This window comes from Sturnira hondurensis, unplaced genomic scaffold, assembly GCF_014824575.4.
Source record: "Sturnira hondurensis isolate 20B ecotype Veracruz unplaced genomic scaffold, ASM1482457v3 Scaffold0024805, whole genome shotgun sequence".
In the NCBI taxonomy this organism is placed as follows: Eukaryota; Metazoa; Chordata; class Mammalia; order Chiroptera; family Phyllostomidae; genus Sturnira; species Sturnira hondurensis.
The window spans coordinates 1,974,038-1,995,501 of NW_028097436.1; the positions used below are offsets into that span (position 1 = coordinate 1,974,038).

General features: G+C 45.7%; 1 protein-coding gene across 5 annotated transcripts in view; it reads right to left on the reverse strand.

Moving 5' to 3' along the window:
- Nucleotides 1-21,464, reverse strand: part of DOCK5 (dedicator of cytokinesis 5) — a 197,287-nt gene that overhangs the window by 137,849 nt on the left and 37,974 nt on the right. For all 5 annotated transcript variants that reach the window (XM_037038679.1, XM_037038680.1, XM_037038678.1 and 2 more), the window contains exon 2: nt 3,899-3,982. In XM_037038679.1, coding sequence (XP_036894574.1) covers nt 3,899-3,982 — 84 coding nt within the window. The remainder of the gene's footprint in view (nt 1-3,898; nt 3,983-21,464) is intronic.

The following is a 21,464-nucleotide window of genomic DNA, read 5'->3' on the forward strand; positions in this document are numbered from 1 at the left end:
CATTCGAGAGGCAACCAATCTATGTTTCTATCACCCATCAATGTTTCACTCCTGCTCTTTCTCCCTTCCTTGCCCTCTAAGAAGAAATAAATAAAATCTTTAAAAAAATATTATGCTAAGGAGAGGAAGTCAGTCCCAAGGGACCACAAATTATATATGACTCCATTTACATGAAATGCCTTGACTGGCATCTCTATGGGGAAAGGAATGAGGCTGGTGGTTGCCTGGAGTGGGGGTGTAGTGACCACTAATGGGTGCAGGGTTTCTTTATGGGTTATGAAAACGCTCTGAAAGTAGACAGTGATAATGGCTGCCCAACTCTCTGAATGGTTTGCTTTATCAATAACTATCTCAATTGAAAAAAAAAAGCTGGTACAACAAGAAAAATGCTTCTGCAGTTTGCAGAAAACTGGGAAAGGCTGCGGCCGCTGTGTCTCCCTCTAGGAAGGAGAAGTGGAGCCCAGCCAGGGCAAAGATATCCAGGCTCTATGGGCCGAGTCCCACCCCTGACTTTCCACACCAGCTCCCCTGGCTCCAGGTTTCCCCTGGCTCCTGTTTTAGCTTCAGCCACTCAACAGACTTTGGCTGAGCACCTACTTGCAAGCAAGGAGCTAAGCCAGTGGGGACCTGCAGGTGAGGGCGGGGCAGGCTTTGCCTTCCAGGAGCTGCCACTTTCACATTTAAACATTCAACCACAGGGCACGAAAGTGCCAAAGGAGAGTTCTGGGTGCTATTCTGTTGGGGGTTGTGGGCAGAAAAGAATTTTTCATGTCTGGGTTCCAGAAGGGTGGACTCATACCCACACGGAAAAAAAGCACACACAAGTCTGGTATGCAAATACCTCAAAGGCGAGGTGGGGCAGAGTGTGTGGGGGGAGGAGGGTGGGGGAGCCCCAGGAGTCAGACGGACAGGAAGCTGAAGACACAACACCCCCGGGGCTGTGAACCAGGGCCAGCGCTGCCCTCAGTTCCATCCGGCAGCGGTCCTGTGGGTGCCTGCACGGTTTATTTTTGTACAGGGAAGAGGAGATGGGGGAGGAGAAAACACGAGTTATTACTCAGCATTTCCATCGTGTTTCATGTTTGCAAAGCACTCCTGTCCTCACTTAGTCCTGAACTGCCTGAAATAATAAAGGAATTTCAGAGCCCAGCCAAGAACTCAGAGTACTTAGCAGATATAAGAACCTACCACTGCACAGGGCAAGGTGGGCACTAGCAAAAAAACTTAATCCAACAAAATAAATACTATTTAAAAAATTAATCCAAAACGATAATCTCTGTAAAGCTGACATGCCTCTGCATGATGCGTGAACATAGGAAGCTCACATCCTAAATCTGTCTGGTCACACCTCAACACATGTCCACTTTTACAGAACAGGCACTGGTGTCCTCTGAGATGACAGAGTCCTAGCACAGTGAATATTTTATGGCAGCAATTAATAAGAAAAAAAGTTCCCTGTGATCAGCAGACAGTGCCTGGATCATCCCATTAGAGATGTAAGCACTGAGCCCTGGCCAGGTGGCTCAGCTGGTTGGAGCGTCATCCCATAAACTGAAAGGTCACAGGTTCGATCACTGGTCACAGCACATACCTACGTTGCAGGTGTGGTCCCTTGTCTGGGCATGTGATGTACAGGAGACAACCGATCGATGTTTCTCACTCACACTGATGCTTCCCCCTCACCCCCCTCTCCTTTCCTCTTGCTCTAAAATGATGCAGCATTGATAATGTCACCATTTTTTAATGGTGCGCATCAGTGGCCAGCTCTTAGAGCAGGAGCACCACTGTGTGAGCTGCAATACACAAGGAGCACTGTGGCTTCTGAACTCAAGCTCCGGAACATGTGAAATGGGTGTGCGTTGTGTGCCTTGTGTTCATATTTACAGTCAGCCAAGCTCAGGGAGCACCTCGCTTGTCTGTAGGACTGCTACCTTTAGAGAGATGTTCATGGTCACTTAGGAAACTACTTGGTAAAGAAGAAATAGTATGCATACTTAAAATTACCATGAATTTGAATCTTATGAGGACAAAGTGCTTCCTTTAGCTATTTCAAAAATATGTTAAGGTCATAGAAAAATGAAAACAGAACTTAGAAAATGTATTCCAAAGACACCATCTGCTTTATTTCAGATTATCTGTCCATTCTTTCCTCCCACTCAGCAGGACAATTAGAAAAACTAACCCTCCCTCCCTCCCTCCCTCTGAAGAGCTAATGTGGCAAAGTGAACAATTACTGCGTCAAGACCTGAAAAGAACCAAAACTCAGAAAGATAAGGCCAGGCCCTGGCTGTTGTGGCTCAGTTGGGTTGGGCAGTATCCTGCAGAATGAAAGGTCACCAGTTCGATTCCAAGGCACATGCCTGGGCTGCGGGTCAGGCCCCCAGTCAGAGCACATACAGAGGCAACTGATGGATGTTTCTTTCCCTCTCTTTTTCCCTCCTTTTTCCTCTCTCTAAAGTAAAATAAATAAACAAATACATAAATACTTTAAAAATGATTTAAAAAAAAGAAAGAAAAGGCCAGAATTTAGGGCTGCATTTTTCTTGGCGTGTCTGTGGAGTGACCGAGTGGCACAGCCGGTGGCTTTGTGGGGCCCGGAGGACAAACAGCCCTAGGACTGCCAATGAGCTGGTTGTGATTCAGGCAAAACAGACTCAGGAAGCAAGAACTGCTACAGACAATGGTGATGAAAAAGGTTCAACCAACAGCCGCGAAAAACTGGAGCTGTTTCATATTTCATGGAATTGGTGCTTGGCTGCACCAGGGATGGTGAAGATGGAAGGAAGAGAGGATGGAAGGGAGAGAGGATGGAGCGGGGAAAGACCACACAGGCCTCCCACCCCTCCCCCTAGCCCTGGGAGCTACAGACCCCCAGGAGTCATGGGAAAGGAAAGGGGCAACGCAGAGTCCCAGCCCCCTGCCTAGCTGAAGGCAGCGGCAGTGACAGCAGAGTCTGCTGTGCCACCAGGCTGGTGACAGGTCCTTACGGTCAAGTCCTGTTTCTCTGGGTCTCCCTCTTCCTGCCCCGTCCTGGGGAGCTGCGTGTGGATTCTGGATGACACACACATACACCAGGCCAGACCCTGCCAACCCAGAGCTCCTGCTCCAGCAAGGCTCACCCCATGAGAGCAATCTGCCCAGCTGCCCACCCGTTCCTGCCCCGACATTCAGAGAACACAGCTCTTTGCTTTGATCCTCAACTTCAGTGGCCTAGATACATGTTTCCTGTGCTCTAGGGGGTTGGGTTAGACACGGGGAGACAGGAGTCCTGCTAGGATCTGGAGAGCTCGAGTTGGAGCTAGAAGTCTAGGGTGGGTGGGTGCAGACATCATCTGTGCTTTTGGACAAACTGGGAGTCCCGAGCGCTGCCCTACAGCCCACTCACTGTTAACCAGAACCACCTCCCTTGCCTGACCTCATTGTGGCAAACAATTCTAGGAGGCTTTCTGGACCGGCTGCACTGCTCACCTAACTCTCTGCCAGAAACTCAGCAATCCCAGGAGTCTCCCCCACATTTCTTCCCCAGGCTGGCCACATTTAGTGCTGAGCAAAAAGAGCCAATTAACCAGCACTGCTTTCTGGAGCCCCCACCAGCCCAGCACCCCACTTGTTTGTCCCAAGGCAGCCTTGCATCCGGTCCTTCTGCCAGCAGCACTTCAGCCCAACACAGTCACACACTTTGCTTCTAGTGACTGAGTGTGTTTGTACTCTTGTACTCAGCTGGCTCTTTAGAAACCGCCCTCTGTGTGAAGTCACATCACCTAAGGACTTCCTGGATTTTCACACCCATCCCTCAGGAAGTGAAGCACGTTGATAATTGCTCTAAGTGCCTTCTTCCTAAGGCACTGCTACCCATCGCCCCCAGCACCTTACCAGGGTGAAGGCCGTGCAGACTCACCCTCATACATCTCCAGGATGTGAACCGTGTCTCCGATCTGCAGGGAGAGCTCCACATCTTGAGAGGCGTCGTAGTTGTAGATCGCTGGGAATGAGAAGCAGGAGGGAGACGGCATCAGCGGCAGTGGAAATACTTGTCACTCGGCAACATGCCCTGCGGTTAATGAGCTACTTAACCAACTAATTACCCTCGACTTCACGATTTCACGCGAGTCAGTCGCCCACTGAAAAGCAGAGAACCCCCCCCACCATTCCTGGTGTTCTACTGAGGTCCGCCACCTGCAAGCCCTGGCTACTGGCCTGCTGGGCGTGCGTATCGTGCTAGAGGCCAGAGAGGGGGCAACAAGAACACACAGGCATGGTCCCTGAACCAGGGATTTTTTATTGTCTAAGGGGGGGGGAAAGATATTAAACATATTATTACAGAAATAACTACTTAATTAAAATTATTATAAGAGTTATGAAAGAAAAAAAACAGGCTACGATGAGAGTACATTGTGAGGCTTTGCTGGCAGTCCCCTTGTTCATCAGATGACAACCAGCCTGTACCGCCAGTGAGCTATGACTTTGCAGCACAAGGTACGCCATCTCCCAGCTTCCCTGACAGTGGCTAATGACAGAACTGACACAGTGCAGTGTGGGGATGGCCACCTTGTTCTGGGCACCTCGGGAAACTGGGTTGCCCCAGTACTTTCTGATCAAGGTGAACTTAATCACCATGGTCTTAGGACCAGCAATGACCAGGCCAGACTGTGAACACAGCAGACTAACTTTTAGAACCCAGAGAGAAAAGACAATCCAATTTTCCAATGAGTAAAGCTCTAAAGGGACAACTGACCAAGAATCATAGATGACGGCTGATGAACAACACATCAAGAGCCGCTGCACAGCACTAGTCATCAGGGACATGCAAATCAAAACCACAACACGCTACCACTTCACACTCGCTGCTGTGGCTGAAATTTCTGAAGGCTGACAACCGGCAAGAATGCAGAGAAACTGAAACCCTCATGCACCGCGGGTAGAAGACTAAAATGACGAGCTTCTTCAGAAAACAGTTTGGCAGTTTCTTAAAAAGTTAAAATATAAATTTACAATATAGCCCAGCAATTCCACACCTCGTCACCTACAAGAGAACGGAAAACAGGCTTACACAAAAACTTCACATGAGTCTTCACGTGTGATGGGCAGAAAAACAGCCCCTCAGAGATACCCCATCACATTTCTGGACCTGCACATGCTACCTGGTGTACATGCTACCTGGTGTGACCAAGCAACTGAATTGGTTTAAGGACCTTGAGAGGAGGAGATTTTCCTAGATTACCAACCCAGGCCCTGAGTGCTATCACTCACCTGTAGCGCAGTAAAAGACAGGAGTTCCCAGAGGCACAGAGAGAAGGCGCAGGGAAGGCCGAGGCAGAGCAAGAAGCTACCTGACCCCAGCCAAGGCCCACGACCACCAGCAGCTGCAGGAGCAAAGGATGAACCTGCAGAAGCAGCGTAGCCCACCAGCTCCCTGATTTCAGACTTCTGGCCTCCAGGACTGAGACAACACATTTCTATTGTTTTAAAGCCACCCATACGGCTGTCTAACCACCATGCTGTACACCTGAAACCAATACGAAATAACTGTCCTTAGGGTTTTCCGTGCACGGAATCATGTCATTTATAAAAAGTTGAGACTTTTACCTCTTCTTTCGCAATTTGGATACCTTTTATTCCTTTCTCTTGCCTGACCGCTGTGGCTAGGACTTCCAGAACTGAGTTGCATAAGAGTGAGAGGGCATCCCTGTCTTGTTCCTGGTTTCACAGGGAAAGCTGTCAGTTATCCACCACTGGGTATGGTGTTGGCTGAGGGTTTGCCATAGACGGCCTTTATTATGCTGAGGCACTTCCCTCCTATATCCATTACATGGAGTGTTTGAGTCATAAATGGACGTTGTATTTTATCAAATGCTTATTCTGCATCTATTGAAAGATCATGTGATATTATCCCTTGCTTTGTTAATGTGGTATATCACATTGACCCTTTGCAGACGTTGAACCATCCTTATGCCCCTGGAATGAACCCCATGTGACAGTGATGAATTATTTTGTTAACGTGTTGTTGTACTCGATTTGCTGGATTTAATAATGCTGCAAAGCATTATTCAAAGAGATGGAAAAAGACACAATGCAACGGAAAGGTACTCTTGTGTTCAAGGACTGGAAGAGTCATCGTACTAAAAATGGCCATTTTACCCAAAGTAATACTCAGATTTAATGCAGTCCTTATCCTAACAGCCCTTCTCAAAAAGAAATAGAACAAAATGTCATCATATTTGTATGGACCCACAAAGGACCCTGAATGGCCAAGGCAACTTGAGAAAAAAGAATGAAGATGGAGGTATCCTACAACCTGACTTCGAATTATACTGCAGAGCTACAACATCAAAACAGCATTTACTACTGACAGAAAAACAGACACACAGACCTATGGAACAGAACTGAGAGCCCAGAAATAAACCACAGGCATGTGGGCAAATAATTTTTAACAAACGAGCCAAAAACACACAATGGAGAAAAGAAAGCCTCTTCAAAAAATGATGCTGGGAAAACTGGAATGCAAAAGAATGAAACTATATTATAGTTTGCCTACAGGTATAAAAATTAACTCAAAATGGATCAAAGACCTAAATATAAGATCTGAAAATAAATTACAGAAAAGAAAACATAAGCACTAAACTTATGGACTTTGGTTGTAGAGAACATTTTATGAATTTGACCCCAAAGGCAAGGGAAGTAAAGGCAAAACTAAATGAATGGGACTCAATCAAACTAAAAAGCTCTGCACAGCACAAGAAACTGACAACAGAACAAAAAGGCAGCCAACCAAATGGAAGATGACACTTGCAAACAACAGCTCCGACAAAGGGTTGACATCCAAAATATATAACGAACTAATATAACTCAACACCAAACAAACAAACAATCCAAATAACACATGGGCAGAGGACCTGAGCAGACACCTCTCCCAAGAAGACATACGCATGACCAACAGATATGTGAAAAGATGCTCAAAATGGCCAACTCCCAGGGAAATGCAAATCGAAACTACAAAGAGATAGCACCTAGAACCGGTTAGAATGGCTCTTATCAACAAGACTAGTTAGTCATAACAAGTGTTGGAGATGATGTGGAGAAAAGGGAACCCTCATTCACTGGTGGGAAGGTAGACAGGTACAGTCGCTATGGAAAACAATACGGCGGTTCCTCAAAAAATTAGGAATTGAGTTACCCTATGACTCAGCAATCCTCTTTTGGGTATCTATCTGAACAACTCAAAAACTCAAAATATATTCACAAAGATGCACGCACCCCTGTGTTCAGTGCAGCATTACTCACGGTGGCCAAGACATGGAGACAAGCCAAGTGTCCTTCGACAGAGGACTGGGTAAAGAAGATGAGGTGCTTCTGTGTAATACTACTCAGCCTCAAGAACAGATGAAATACGCAACAACATGGATGGACCTTGGGAATATTACATTAAGTGAAGTCAGAAGGAAAAAGCTAAGAACCATATGAATTTGCTCAACTGACACTCACAGACACAGACAACAGTATGACGGTTACCAGAAGAAAGGGGTTGGGGGACAGTCGAAGGTAGAGGGGCCACATACATGGCGACAGAGGATCTGTCTTTGGGTGGTGAGCACTCAGTACATTATACAGGTCACGTGTCACAGAAATGTGCACTTGAAACCTGTAGCATCCTATCAGCCAATGCCACCCCATACACTTAATAAAAATAATAGTAAAGGTGACCTATAACTGAAAATTAAGATGGAAAAAATAAATAAAATCACCTTGTTTTTAGCTATTTGTGATGACAGCCAATATAGCAACATTATTCACAACAGCCAAAAACGGGACAATTGGTTAACTGATGGATGAGTGGAAAATGGATGTGGTCCATCCATGGTGGAATATTACTCAGCAACAAAAAGGAATGAAATAGGAACACATGCTACAATATGTGTAGCCCTATAAATAAAAGCCCTATAAAAAAACACACTGTAGGCTCCTATCTACTTGCAATGTCCAGAGCAGGCACATCGGTCAGAGAGGGCAGGGCAGGTCACTGGCTGCCTGGCCCTGGGGTGGGAGTGATGACTGAGTTCCGCAGGGTGCCCGGCCGGGGACAGACACATCCTAACACTGGGTGGTGGTGGTTACTCAGCCCTGTACATGTACCCAAAATCACTATGCGGCATACTTCAAACAAGTGGATTTTGTGGGATGTAAATGACACCTCAATATTTTTTAAGGAATTCGATTCATGTCTTGTCCTCACTCTCATCATGAGTGATCTGCATCCTCCCAGGGAAATACAAACAACTTAGAGATTCAGTTCTGACCTTTCACCCAACAACCAGGGAACCTACAATATTCCCATCTTGCAGCTCCAATAAGCACAAGGCAGTCACTGATCTCAGGAGGGGATTAAAGTTGGTCCCCGATCAGGGTGCTTACCCTTCCTGAGCCTCAGTTCCCATATTAATAATGTGGTGCATGGCACCCACTGCACCGTCCCCATCACTGCCGACCGTGGGTCCTATGCCTCCTTCCTGGGCCTGCAGCAGATCCTCCATCTGCAGCAGCACCGGCCCCGGGGGCTTTCCCCTGCATCACAGTTGCCGTCCGCAGGTCAGTGGCAGGGCACACCCCTGGCACAGCTGTTTCGCATGGGCCTCTGTTTTACGGGAACCACCTAAGCAGTATTCTCCTCGAGTCTCAGCACAGAAGCCTGGACTCATTATGTTGGAATAGATTTATCGTTGGGCTCTTGAACTGGACTGTGAATCAGCACACGGATAAGCTGATAAAGCATGTTAGGAGAAACTGCACCAAATTCCACAGAGTCAGCTCCCCACCCCTATACCGGCCCATAGCTGCCATCCCATTGAAGTTCATCTTCTTCATCCGACTGCTAGCTGACTGAAATGTTTTGCCTGCTGAATATAGGGCTAATTTTGTATAGAAAACATAGCTCTCACATCCTTGGCTGCCCCTAGTCCCCATGCACTGCCTTCCATTGGCCCGGGGCCTCCCACTACCACATGCAACAAGAAACAGGAAGTGTCTGAAGGTGAGGCTGCAATGCGGCCACACGTTGGGTAATGACCTGGCTGCATCTCTTCTTGTTATTAGTCATCAGGAGAGTAAGCAGCGCTCAAAGGCAGCTCGCAGCACTAGTAGCTCCAGGCACAAACACCTCCCCAGGACTGTTGTGTGTGTGTGCACACACATGCTTACACCTCACAGACCAGCAATCCCCACCCCTTTTGGCACCAGGGACCTTTTTTTTTTAAAAGATTTTTATTTATTTATAGACAGAGGGGGAGGGAGAGAGAAACATCAATGTGTAGTAGCCTCTTGTGTGCCCCCTACTAGGAGCCCAGCTGCAACCCAGGCATGTGCCCTTCCTGGGAATCGAACCGGTGACCCTTTGTTTCACAGGCCAATGCTCAATCCACAGAACCACCGCAGCCAGGGCCAGGGACCAGTTTCGTGGAAAACAGTTTTTCCACAGACTGGGGTTGGAGGAATGGTTTCAGGATGATTTAAGTGCTTTGCATTCAAGCTCACCTCCTGCTATGCGGCCCAGTACCTAACAGGCCTAGACCACAGACCAATACGTTTCCTTAAATCCTAGATCCCGAGCCTGACAATCAAAACGTTCCAAAAACTATCCCAGCCGCAACTGTCCACTTTATCACCATTAGTTGCCAAATACCACGGCTCTGCTCCAATCGACTCTTACATTCTTCCCTAAATTCTGTGCTCACCCCATGGTTTATCCCTGCCCGAAACACCAGCTTATCTTTTTCTTTGTAACAGTCCAAAGCCTACATTCACGCTCGATCTGACCGATGACTACCGACTCCCTGTGGGCCTGCACGCCTCTTTTTTCTGACGTCCCACAGCAGCTTTTCCTTCCAACACAGTTTGGCTTTCTAATCACAGATCATCTTGCGTTAGCGCCCGCCACCAACTGGAAGGGAAACCCCTCCCCAAGGGGGACCTGGTCCCACACGACTTTCATGTCTTTCACACTTTATGGCACTGGATTAGACACAGAGAAGGTGCTCACAGCGGTGGCTTTTATAAAACCCACCAATCAATTTAGAGATTCACCACTTCTTCCTCCAAATCTCAGCAGCTATGGCTCCCCCACCTCTAATAAATGGATATCAAAATTGCCTCTCCTGCCACTTTGCTTATTATGTAAGAGAGAACCTGCCTTCCCAACTGAAGCTTTTGAAGAGGTTTCCATGGGAAGCACACACCCCTTCAACAAAGCCTTTCACTGCAGGGACAGCTCAGAGGACGTTTCACGTCTTTGGGCAAGAGTACCAACAAGCCGTCCAGACAGTTAGCACTGTCATATACTCACTCCAGCTGCGCACTTCAGACCCACCCCCTCCCTCGACCCCTCCTTAGGACACCGCATTTCCGTTGCATTTTATGGTTTCCTGGCCACATGCAATATAGTAACCGTTTGGAGGGAATGCCACACACCACGTTATTGAATGAGGAAACGCAGACTCAGACAGGGTGAGTACCTTGCCCCAAGTAACTCAGCTTTACAAACAGCCAAGCTGTCACTAAGACTGATCCTGTGAAGAGCCACTTGTCACACAGTACCAGGTGGGTCTGTAAGGTGGAGGTCACCCTGGAATAGCTAGAAACAGAAGAGCCAGACAGATTCCCAACATGTCGTCAGCCTTTGGTTTCTCTCATTAAATGAGAACCCAACTTCTAAGAACAAGCTTTGCCATGGAAATCTGTGACTGGCGATCCCGGTGTCTGTGAGTCTGGTGCTATTTCAGGAACAGACTCACAACCAATCCACTCGGCGGGGATCATGTTTTCTCTTTGGAATGTGCATAACTTGTTACAGAGAAAGGGGAAACAAAGGAAACCCTTAGAGTTCAACAAAACAGAACTGAAAATCAACTCTACCCTTTAAATATACATGACTTTGGATGAGTCTCACAGCCTGGGCCTCCATTTCCCACCTGTAAACTAGGCTTGGGACCAGGTGGCTCCAAAGGTCCCCACGGCTCCAACATCCTCCGATGCATGAGGTGATGATAAGAGGCAAGAGAAACAAGTTTTGCTGTACTGCACTAGCAGGCACCACCACAATCTCCTCTTTTGTCTGAGGAAACTAAACAAGAGCAGGGAGTTGCTGGCTATCTCCCGTGGCTGCTGCGTCCAAGGTTGGGAAAGACGAATGGCTGGAATTCTTCCCTAAGCGGCTTACTGGCTGTTTATATCCCCAAAGTGTATTTCTGCAGAGCCAAGAAGATAAGGCAGCCTGTCTACAAACGTGAAATAGTTTGCATTTTACCAAATCTTTGATTTGGCCTTTTCTTTTAAGCCACGCTTTCATGAAAGAGGAAAAAAGAAATTCGAGGTTTAAGGATTATGCAACAACAAAAAAAGAGAATATATTTATAGGCCCCTAAATGCAGATCAGATTCGATGAAAAGTCTGTGGGTTACTGGTATTTACTCCTTCTAATAAATTAGGTTCTTTCATGAATCCTCAAATTACAACTTCTTGAAAAATATCTCAAACACATTTTCTATTAGTCTTTTGGTCAAATCTACAAAAGAAAGAGTCAGTGAATCGAACAAAGTCCCAATTTGAGTTGCATATTATTGAGAGTATTAAAAAGGTCATCAAACTTCATCTTTTTCCTGATCATGATCCGCCTACTTTCAGCCACTGGAACTACAAATAGGGCATCTCATCTGCGACCTCCTCCCTGGGTTGAATGCAGTGCTGCCTTCCTCCAAGGAGCAGCAGACTTCTTCCCTTTGCTCTTCAATCCCCTTCAATAGCAGGTCTGATCCCAAGAAGTGAAAACGGAGGTTTTATGCATTTCAAACAGGCTCCATCCGAACCAGTCGTTTTAGGATGAGACAGCAGCACGCTGAGTCTCTGGTCAGAACTCCCCAGGCCCGGGCTGTCAGGCAGGCCCCTCGGTGTACCGTTCTCAGGGCCACTACGCCACCAAAGCACACGGCACAGCAACCTTCCTTTCATCATCTAGACCCTCCCAGAGGGGTGAGACCAACTTACTGGTTATTCTTTAGGGCAATAATTTTCAACCTTTTTCATATCATGGCACACATAAACTACTAAAATTCTGCAGCATACCAAAAATATATTATTTTCTTGCCTATCTGAAAAAAAATAGGTATAATTTTGATTGATTTACAACAACAATAATTACCTACCTTTTTTGCTCCAAAGTGACTTTAAAAAACAATCAGGTACCTTTAAGTGTATATAAGGATTTCTGGTACCAAAAATTAACCAATCAGACACAATCTTATTATGCAATGTGACCAATAAGATGCAACTCTATTATATGACCAGAATATTTAATGTTCAAGACAGGGCCTTCATATTGGATGGCTACTGTGTTGGCTGATGTCATTTTTTATTTCACAATCCAAGGGAAAAGAGGTCAGAGCCCCTGACCAAACAGTCAGGTATTACATGTTTTAATAATTCTTGCAGCACACCAGTTGAAAGTCACTGCTTTAAAAATCTCTATTTTTCTGGCCAAGACGGATGCATAGGTAGATACACTTTGCCTCCTTGCACAACCGAAAGGACAACAAATTAAACAAACAAACCAACAAACCAGAACGGACAGGAAACTGAACTGTATGAAAGTCTGACAACAAAGGAATTAAGGAGAAACATTCATCCAGACAGGGAGGAAGAGCAGAGCCAGGGAGCCAGGGTGGAGAAGACACATGGCCAGGCAGCAGCTGGCACAGTGGGTGAGGTGGCAGCTGGCAAAGAAGGTGAGGTCCCACATTTGCGTGCAGATAAAACAGGAGGAACAACTGGGGAGTGAGACAGACCACGCAACCTAGGGTTCCAGTGTGAGGAAATAAAGCCTCAAAACCTCTTACTGAAAACACCTCTGGGGGTTGAGGAAGCAGGAGACACTCCCAGTCTCACAGGAGAGTTTGTTGGAGAGACACACAGGGTCCTAGACTGTACCCAAACCCACCCACCTGGGAACCAGCACCAGAAGGGCCCAATTTGCTTGTGGGTAGTGGGGGAAGTAACCAAGAGCTGAATAAGCGGCACTATTCCCCTATCAGATCCCTCCTGCACATACAGTGCAGCCACAACACAGTGACATGGGTTGTCCAGCCCCAGCAAATACCTAAGGCTCTGCCCCTTACTACATAACAGATGTGCCAAGACAAAGAAATAGGGCCAAATGAAAGAACAGATCAAAGCTCCAAAAATACAACTCAGCAATGAAGAGATAGCCAACCTATCAGATGCAGAGTTCGAAACACTGATAATCAAGATGCTCAGAGAAATGGTTGAGTATGGTTGCAAAATAGATGAAAAAGTGAAGGCTAGGCAAAGTGAAATAAGGAAAAATGTACAGGGAACCAACAGTGAAGGGAAGGAAATGAGGACTAAAATCAACAATTTGGAGCAGAAGGAAGAAATAAACATCCAACCAGAATACAATGAAGAAACAAGAATTCAAAACAATGAGGAGAGATTTAGGAATCTCCAGGACAACCTTAAATGTTCCAACATCCGAATCATAGGGTATGAGGAGGAGAAGAGGAAGAAATAGCAAGAAATGTGGAAAACTTATTGTAACAAATAATAAAAAGGAGAACTTCCCCAATCTGGCAAAGGAAATAGACTTCCAGGAAGTCCAGGAAGCTCAGAGAGTCGCAAAGAAGTTGGACCCAAGGAAGCACACACCAAGGCACATCATAATTACATTACCCAAGATTAAAGATAAGGAATCTTAAAAGCAGCAGGAGAAAATGAGACAGTTACCTACAAAGGAGTTCCCATAAGACTATCAGCTGATTTTTCAAAAGAAACCTTACAGGCAAGAAGGTGCTAGAATGAAGCATTCAAAGTCATGAAAGGCAAGGACCTACATCCAAGATTGCTCTATCCAGCATGATAGAATGGAAAGGTGAATAAAGTGCTTCCCAGATAAGGTGAAGTTAAAGGAGTTCATCATTGCCAAGCCCTTATTATATGAAATATTAAAGGGACTTATCTAAGAAAAAGAACATAAAAATATGAACAGTAAAATGACAATAAACTCACAACTATCAACAACAGACCCCCCAAACAAAAACAAAAACAAAAATGAACTAAGCAAACAAGTAGATTAGGAACAGAATCACAGAAATGGAGATCACATGGAGGGTTATCAGTGGAGAAGGGGAGGGGGAAAGGGGGAAAGAGTACAGGGAATAAGAAGCATAAATGATAGGTAGAAAATAGGGGGAGGTTAGGAATAGTATAGGAAATGTAGAAGCCGAAGAACTTACACGTATGACCCATGGACATGAACTAAGTGGGGGGAGGAAGTGGGTGAGAGAAGATGTGCAGGGTGGAGGGGAATAAAAGGGGGAAATCGGGAGAACTGTAATAGCATAATCAATAAAATAGGTATTTTTTAATTTTTATTTTAAGGATTATGTCTATTTGTGGGTAAATCAATACATATCTTTAACTGCAGAGATTATTTCACAGATATAAACTCAACTACAGTCTATTTCATCACTGGTACCAAGTGATTACTATAAGCCATATCATTTAAAGTAATTATAAATTAAATTTACATGAATATTTAAAAGAGAAAGGCTGCAACAAAGCAATCGAAGATTATAGAACAAGAAGTCTACGTTCTACACACATGGGCAGCTTTTCCCACAGTTTCCCAATCTAAGCCACGGCAGCAACAGTGAATTCTTCATATGGTTTTGTGAAGCCGGAGAGGCCGGCAAACAGAGCCCTCAGGACAATGACTAAACCTGGCAGACACTTCGTCAATGCCGTCACCTTCCTGCTTCCCCCTTCCCCTTTCTTGTCCTGTCTAACTTCTTGCTGAGCATGGTGACACTCAATCCACAAAGACTGCCCCTCACCACTAAGCCAATGGAAGTTATTCAATGAAAACTGGGGACCAGGAAGGACTGTAGAGGTAACAGAACAAGCTAGTGTTTGTTTGTTTGCTTTTAGACAGGGCGAGGTGGGGGGAGGCAGGGAGGGAGGGGGAAAGAAAGGGAGAAAACATCGATATGAGAGAGAAACATTGATCGGCTGTCTCTCACACGCATTCCAACCAGGGATCGAATCCCCAACCCAGGCATGTGCCCTGACCAGGGATTGAACTGGTGACCCTTCACTTTGCAGGATGATGCTCAACCCACTGAGCCACACTGGTTAGGGCAGAATAAGCTAGTCTTCATAGTTTTTCAAAGATAAAGGACATTGGACAATGACATGCAGGTGTCCCTAAAGACAGCAAAGCCAGCCACCTTACTGCAGAGACCTAGGTGCAGAGCTGCCCAAAGGAGCAGCAGCAGCAGCAGCAGCAGCACAAGTCGGGAGGAGCGCCCTCCTTGAGCTGTCTCCTCCCTGCCCCTCACAGGCACAGTGCGGGGCCTGCCGAGGCTCTGCTGCTGTCAGACCACGGGTGACACCTGCCCGTGAACTGGCCACAGCACTGCCAAAGTGGGGAGGACACGAGAGGCACATGGCTGACGTTACTCACGCCTGCAGTTCCTTTCGTTTCTTCTACCTGATCTCTTCCTTGTTAAAAAGTAAGAGGAAAAATACGACAGCAACTAAGGCAGGGTTTTAGATGAAGTAAAAAAACAAACTTACTAAGAAGCTCAGCACACCTCCCCAATCACACATCTTTATCATCAGGTTCTTCGTGGTATACGCTCTAATAAACAGATCTCACATAAAAACGGTGCCAGCTAAGACTGTTTCAGGTTTACTGATCTGACTTACAGACAGAAGTCACAAGTGAAGCACAGAGAATGTGATGATAAAAGCCAAATTCTTGTGGGATTGAGTACACTGAAGTTACAGTGAAAATGTGACTATTTTCTTCCATACATGTATGAATTTGAGGCAAAACACCATTCAGGGAATGATCCCAAACCAGGCTGTAGAAGCTGTTAATTTAAAACCATCAGCCTGTGGACTGAGCACAGGCCTGCGAACAAAAGGATCACGGTTCGATTCCCAGCCAGGGCACATGCCTGGGTTGCAGGCCAGTTCCCTGCAGGCCAACTCCCAGCAGGGGACGCACAAAAGGCAACCATACATTGATGTTTCTCTCCTTCCCCTCTAAAGATAAATAAATTAAATTAAAAAAAATAAAATAAAATAAAACCATCAGCCTGAAAATGCAAATACACCAGCAGCACCTTGGACGTGGGCTCACAGCTCAGCAGGACCGGTCCCAGGGCGAGCCAGCCATGCCCACCCTGTGCATGGGTCACAGAACAGCACCACAGCTTCTTAAGTTAAATACACCAGGGTCACTCCTACTTACCGAGAGGGCCGTGAGCAAACATGGGCATGTTGCTGGGAGGGAAGGCGAATGAGAAGAGCCAGCCAGCAACTGAAGAGACCTGGGGACTCAGTCAGGTCTGCCTGACTCATAAAGGAGGAAACAGAAGCTCTGGTGGTGGTGGGAAGGGGCGGGGAGGAGAGAATGGTGGGGTGGGATTGTGCTGCATGCACTGCAGGCCAAGGTAAAGCAAAGTCACCATGAGGCCCCTGAAGGTACTTTCTGCAGGCCAAGGTAAAGCAAAGTCACCATGAGGCCCCTGAAGGTACTTTCTGCAGCTTGGCTGTAAACCTACCATTCTGGAGGCTCAGACTCCAGGTTTCTCATCAATAAAGTGACATTTTGTAAACTGGTATTTTGTCTTCCTCTGAGGTTTGTTGTGAGAATAAAATGAGAAGAAACATAAAAACGAGCAACTGTTGGTCATGTCTTTCGAACCAAGCTGTTTCAGAAGGAAAGACAAGTACAAAGAGACAGACTCAGACATAGACTGGCTGATGGCTGTTGAGTGGGAGGGCGCTGGGCCAGGTGGCGAGATGGAGCAAAGAAAGAACACTCCGGACACAGACAACACTGTGGTGACTGCCACTTGGGGAGTGGGGGGTGGGGATAAATGATGATGGAAGGAGACTTGACTTGGGGTGGTGAACAGGCCCTACAATATACAGGTGATGATGCACGATCAAGCTGTGCACATGAAACCTGTATAATTTTTTTGACTGGTGTCCCCTCAATAAATTCAATAGAAAGGAAAAGAGGTAACTCTGAGCTAATCTATTTGAACTGGAAATATCAGTATGAATTTGGAGTATTTTTCTTTCATAGAGTATATGTATCTCACTTCCACATGTGGGCACCCACGAACCCACTGGAGGCCAGATGAACTATCCTGTCTTCAGCAACTAAAACAGTGGGCCACCCATATGACACAGTGGGTTTTAGACACCCAACAGCATGGGATGTCAGGGAGAGATGCCTGGGAGGCAGTCCCCAGACAGAGAGCCTTCTACTGGAGCCTTTGCTTGCTTGAAAAGTCTCCAGGTCCAAGTGCAGGGAAGAGCGACCTCAACAGAGCCCAGCAGTGACCTCAGAGGAGGAGAGTTGAGAGTTCAGGGAGGTCAGGCAACCAGGGCAGGGCATGGGGGGAGGTGCAGAAGACACTTCCCTGTGAGTCCACCAATCACGGCTGAGGTCCAGGGGAAGGACCAATGGAAACACCACAAACACATGGAATCGGTTCCCAGCCCTTCCACAGGGCTGGAGCAGTTCACACTCTCCACAGCCAGAGTCCAGAAACCCCGCAATCTGTCACCACCGAGCACTGTGCTCCCAAGAATAGTGCCTTGCCCTGAGCGGGGGCAGCTGGGGCAGTTGACTTGCACTCCAAAGTGATATGTCGCAGGTTCCCTCCCCAGTTGGAACATGTGAAAGGCCACCAATCAATGTTTATCTCTCACATCAAAGTCTTTCTTCCTCTCTTCCCCTCTTCTCTGAAAATAAACAAAATCTTAAGAAAAGGAAAAGGATTATCAACTTGGTAAGCAACCAAACTGGCCCTGGGTTACAGGCTGTGCTGGTCCCATTTAACAAAGAACAAATTCGAACCGGGAAGAACAAAGATTTCCTCACAACTTAACTCCCAACGAGGTAACACTTACAATGTCTGAATCCAGTTCCCCGTTACCAGGTGTGAAGGCAGGGGGAAGTCTCATCCACAGTTAGAAGAGACGTCAACCGATAGAAAAAGATCCACAAATGACAGATCGGGCCATAGAACGAGTCCCAGTGAACTGAAAAAAACTCAAATCATACAAGGCATGTTCTTGGACTATAAAAGAATTAAATAAAAAAACCAGTAACAGAAAGACATTTATTAAAATCCCCAAATATTTGGAAACTAAATAATACACCTCAAAATAACCCAGGGCTATTCAAAATCAATGTAATCTACCACATTAAAATGAAAGAAAAAGAAAAAAAGATAATCTCTATAAATGGAGAAAAGGCATTTGATAAAATCTGATATCCATTCATGAGAAAAACTGAGCAAATTAGGAATATCTTCAATCTGATGAAAAGCACACCTGCTGCTAAACATTAGACCAACTCGTCAACTGGCCAACATACTCCCTCAGTACCGAGCGCAAGGCAGGATGTGTGCCCGCATCACTGTGCCCCACACTGCAACGGTGGTTCTGGCTCGTGCAATAAGAACCGGGGAGAGGGAACACATTATGTCTGATTTAATTTTAGAACAAATGAAAAATCTAAATTTCACAGGCCATAGTTCACTACTATCATTTCACAACTGTAAAAATTCACCTGAATTTCGCTTTCTTTCTACACACACTTGAAAATAATCAAGAGTAGAAAAGTAAGCATACCCATTCAATGTGCCTCTCAAGTTATCCCCAAAACATTAAAATATTTTCAGTATGAATGTCCACAAAAAAGAATACATTGCTCATAAAATATAAGGACCTAACTTAAAATACAATCTAAATGTTAATGGTAAAATAGCATTTTTCCAACCAGAAATCTAGGCTTTCTTGTTTTCTGGCATTGAAAAATAAAAATCACTCTAAAACTAGTGGAAAATATATTTCCTGGTCTTGCCATTAGCATATGACATTTTATGTCACTATAAGAAATTAGTAAGTAATGACCCAAATAATTGTATTTGCTCAAAATGGAAAGTGTTACAGTTCCAACTGCCGCTTCTACTCTGCAAACCACAGAGAAGGGTAAGATCATTCACCACCAAAGGGCAACACACTTACAAACAGCTGCACACATCACACACTCACATTCCACTGTGCACTCACACCCGACCCACCCCTCTGCCCCAGAGGAAATTTACAACATCGGGGGAACAAAAGCAAGGACAGGCCGATGTCAGTGCGATGACTGGGGACTTGACTCTTCCAGTCATTCAGGATTGATACCTATAGAGTCACCTTAGAATTCTCTCCATTTCCGCTCCCACCATTCCATCTTTTGTTCGTCTAGAACTCAGATTACTATGCTGGCTTAGCTGACTTCCCTGCCGCCAGTCTCACCTCACACATAAATTAAGATGATAATAACATTTAAATCACAGGACTATTGTGGAGATTAAATAATATTTCTGAAGTATTTAACAAGGGAAGAACTAGCAATTCTTGGTATTACACCACCATTCTGCAAAATGTGCCCCTCTAAGACTTTTTTACACTACCTATAATGTCTTACTCCCAAACTCAAAAATCTTCCAACAGATCTATGTTTTCTACTAATGCGTGTGATTTAAGAATTTTCAACGCTCATTCCTGCCTGAGTCTTTCTACTCCCCTTGCTCTAGCGGCCCCCCTGCTCCCCTCCACTGGACTAAATCCCACCCACAAAGTGGACTTACAAGGCCAACTCTGTAACACAGGCGGACCCGTTACCCCAGCCTGCGGTGGCTGCGCCACCCTGGGGACTACAGCACTGCCTGCTAAACCTAAGTTACAGCTTAGTCAACACACCCTGCTGTGTGACGGCCTGCCCTGGTCCCTCAGGGGCTCCACGCAAAGGGGACCCCCACGAGCAAAGGCTTCCTGTGTCAGAGCCTTCTTAAAGAGGGCTACTCCACAGCAGATTAGTCTCTGCTTAGCTAAATTACAAGACTTTCCCCCTCACTGAATCTCTTCCAAAGGGAACCCAACCGTGAGTGTGTCTGATGGTACCCTTCAGTCTGGTCCCATCTGTTCACTACTGCGGACCGATCCAACATCTCTCCTTACCTGACGCACCGATGTTGTCAAAATCTCTTCCAGGGAAGGGGGTGGAGTGAGGATGGATGGGAGTGTGGACTGAGTGTGGGTGTGTGATGGGTGGACATGCCAGGCACAGGGGAACTGGGGGGCACCACTCACAGAACAGGGCCGATTCCAGGCTCCTCCGCCTTGCCAGTTCTCTCAGCAAGGGTAAAGTGGGCGGCCTACACTTAGAAACATTTTTTCCTGTCAGTTCTCTGCCACTAATTGGCAGAGTTAACGACACTGTTATTATTACAAATATTTGAATTGTCATCTTATTTTATGTTTTCAATTTTCCATGTTTTGTTTTTGTTTTGGCTTTTTTCTCTTGTTCTGTGGTTTCCAGCTTCCTTTTTCCCCTCCTAGTAATAGAATAAGTTAATTCTGTGTATAGAGAGCCTTTATATATATTTGATAAATATTGGAAAGAACCCGAAGGTCCTCCAATAAGAGAATGAGTAAACAAGCTGTGGTACACCCATCTAGACAGTGGGATTTTACTCAGCAATAAAAAGGAACAGCAACTTAAAAATATGAACAAATCTCACACGCATTCCATTAAGTGAGAGAAGCCAGACTCAACAGGAGACACACATATGGTATGATTCCATTTATACAACACCCTGAGGAAGGTACCAGGGGTGTCCGGCCTGTAGCCTGCGCGGCTCAGGATGGCTATGAATGCAGCCCAACACAAAATCATAGATTTACTTAAAGCATTATGAGATTTTTTTTTGTATGACTACATGTCACAATGTATTTAACGTGTGGCCCAAGACAACTGTCCTTCCAGTGTGGCCCAGAGTTGCCAGAAGCTCAGACACCCCCCTGACCGGGACCATACCAAAGGAGCAGACCAGTGCTTCCCAGGCGCTGGGAGGAGAAAGGAAGTCAGCTAGAAAAGGGTGGGTGTGGGAAAATTCTGAGGCTCTGCGGTAGGTGCACAACTGAATGCCGTTGTCAAAATTCACAGATCTTGGCATGCAAAAGGGTAAATTTTACTGTGAGTAAATTATACCTTGATTTTTAGAAATTAAAAAAAACACAAAATAAGTTCACTCTACTCGTGATTGCTTTGCCACTTAAAAAAAAACTCTAGCACCTACACATCTCTTAATTATTCACACCTTTAATTAAACATTAACCCACCGATGTGAGAGAAAACCAGTAAACCTCTAAATCCTGAGACCCTCCCTCAAACCTGGCAGGTTCACTGCATAAGATAATACTAATTGGTTATTTTTCTATTATTTATCTGCTTTGCCAAAAATTACTGTTGCTTGCTATTTTGTAGCTATGTTTAAAATACTTATTTCTTTATAATCTTATGTCTAATTGGTTTACCACTAATC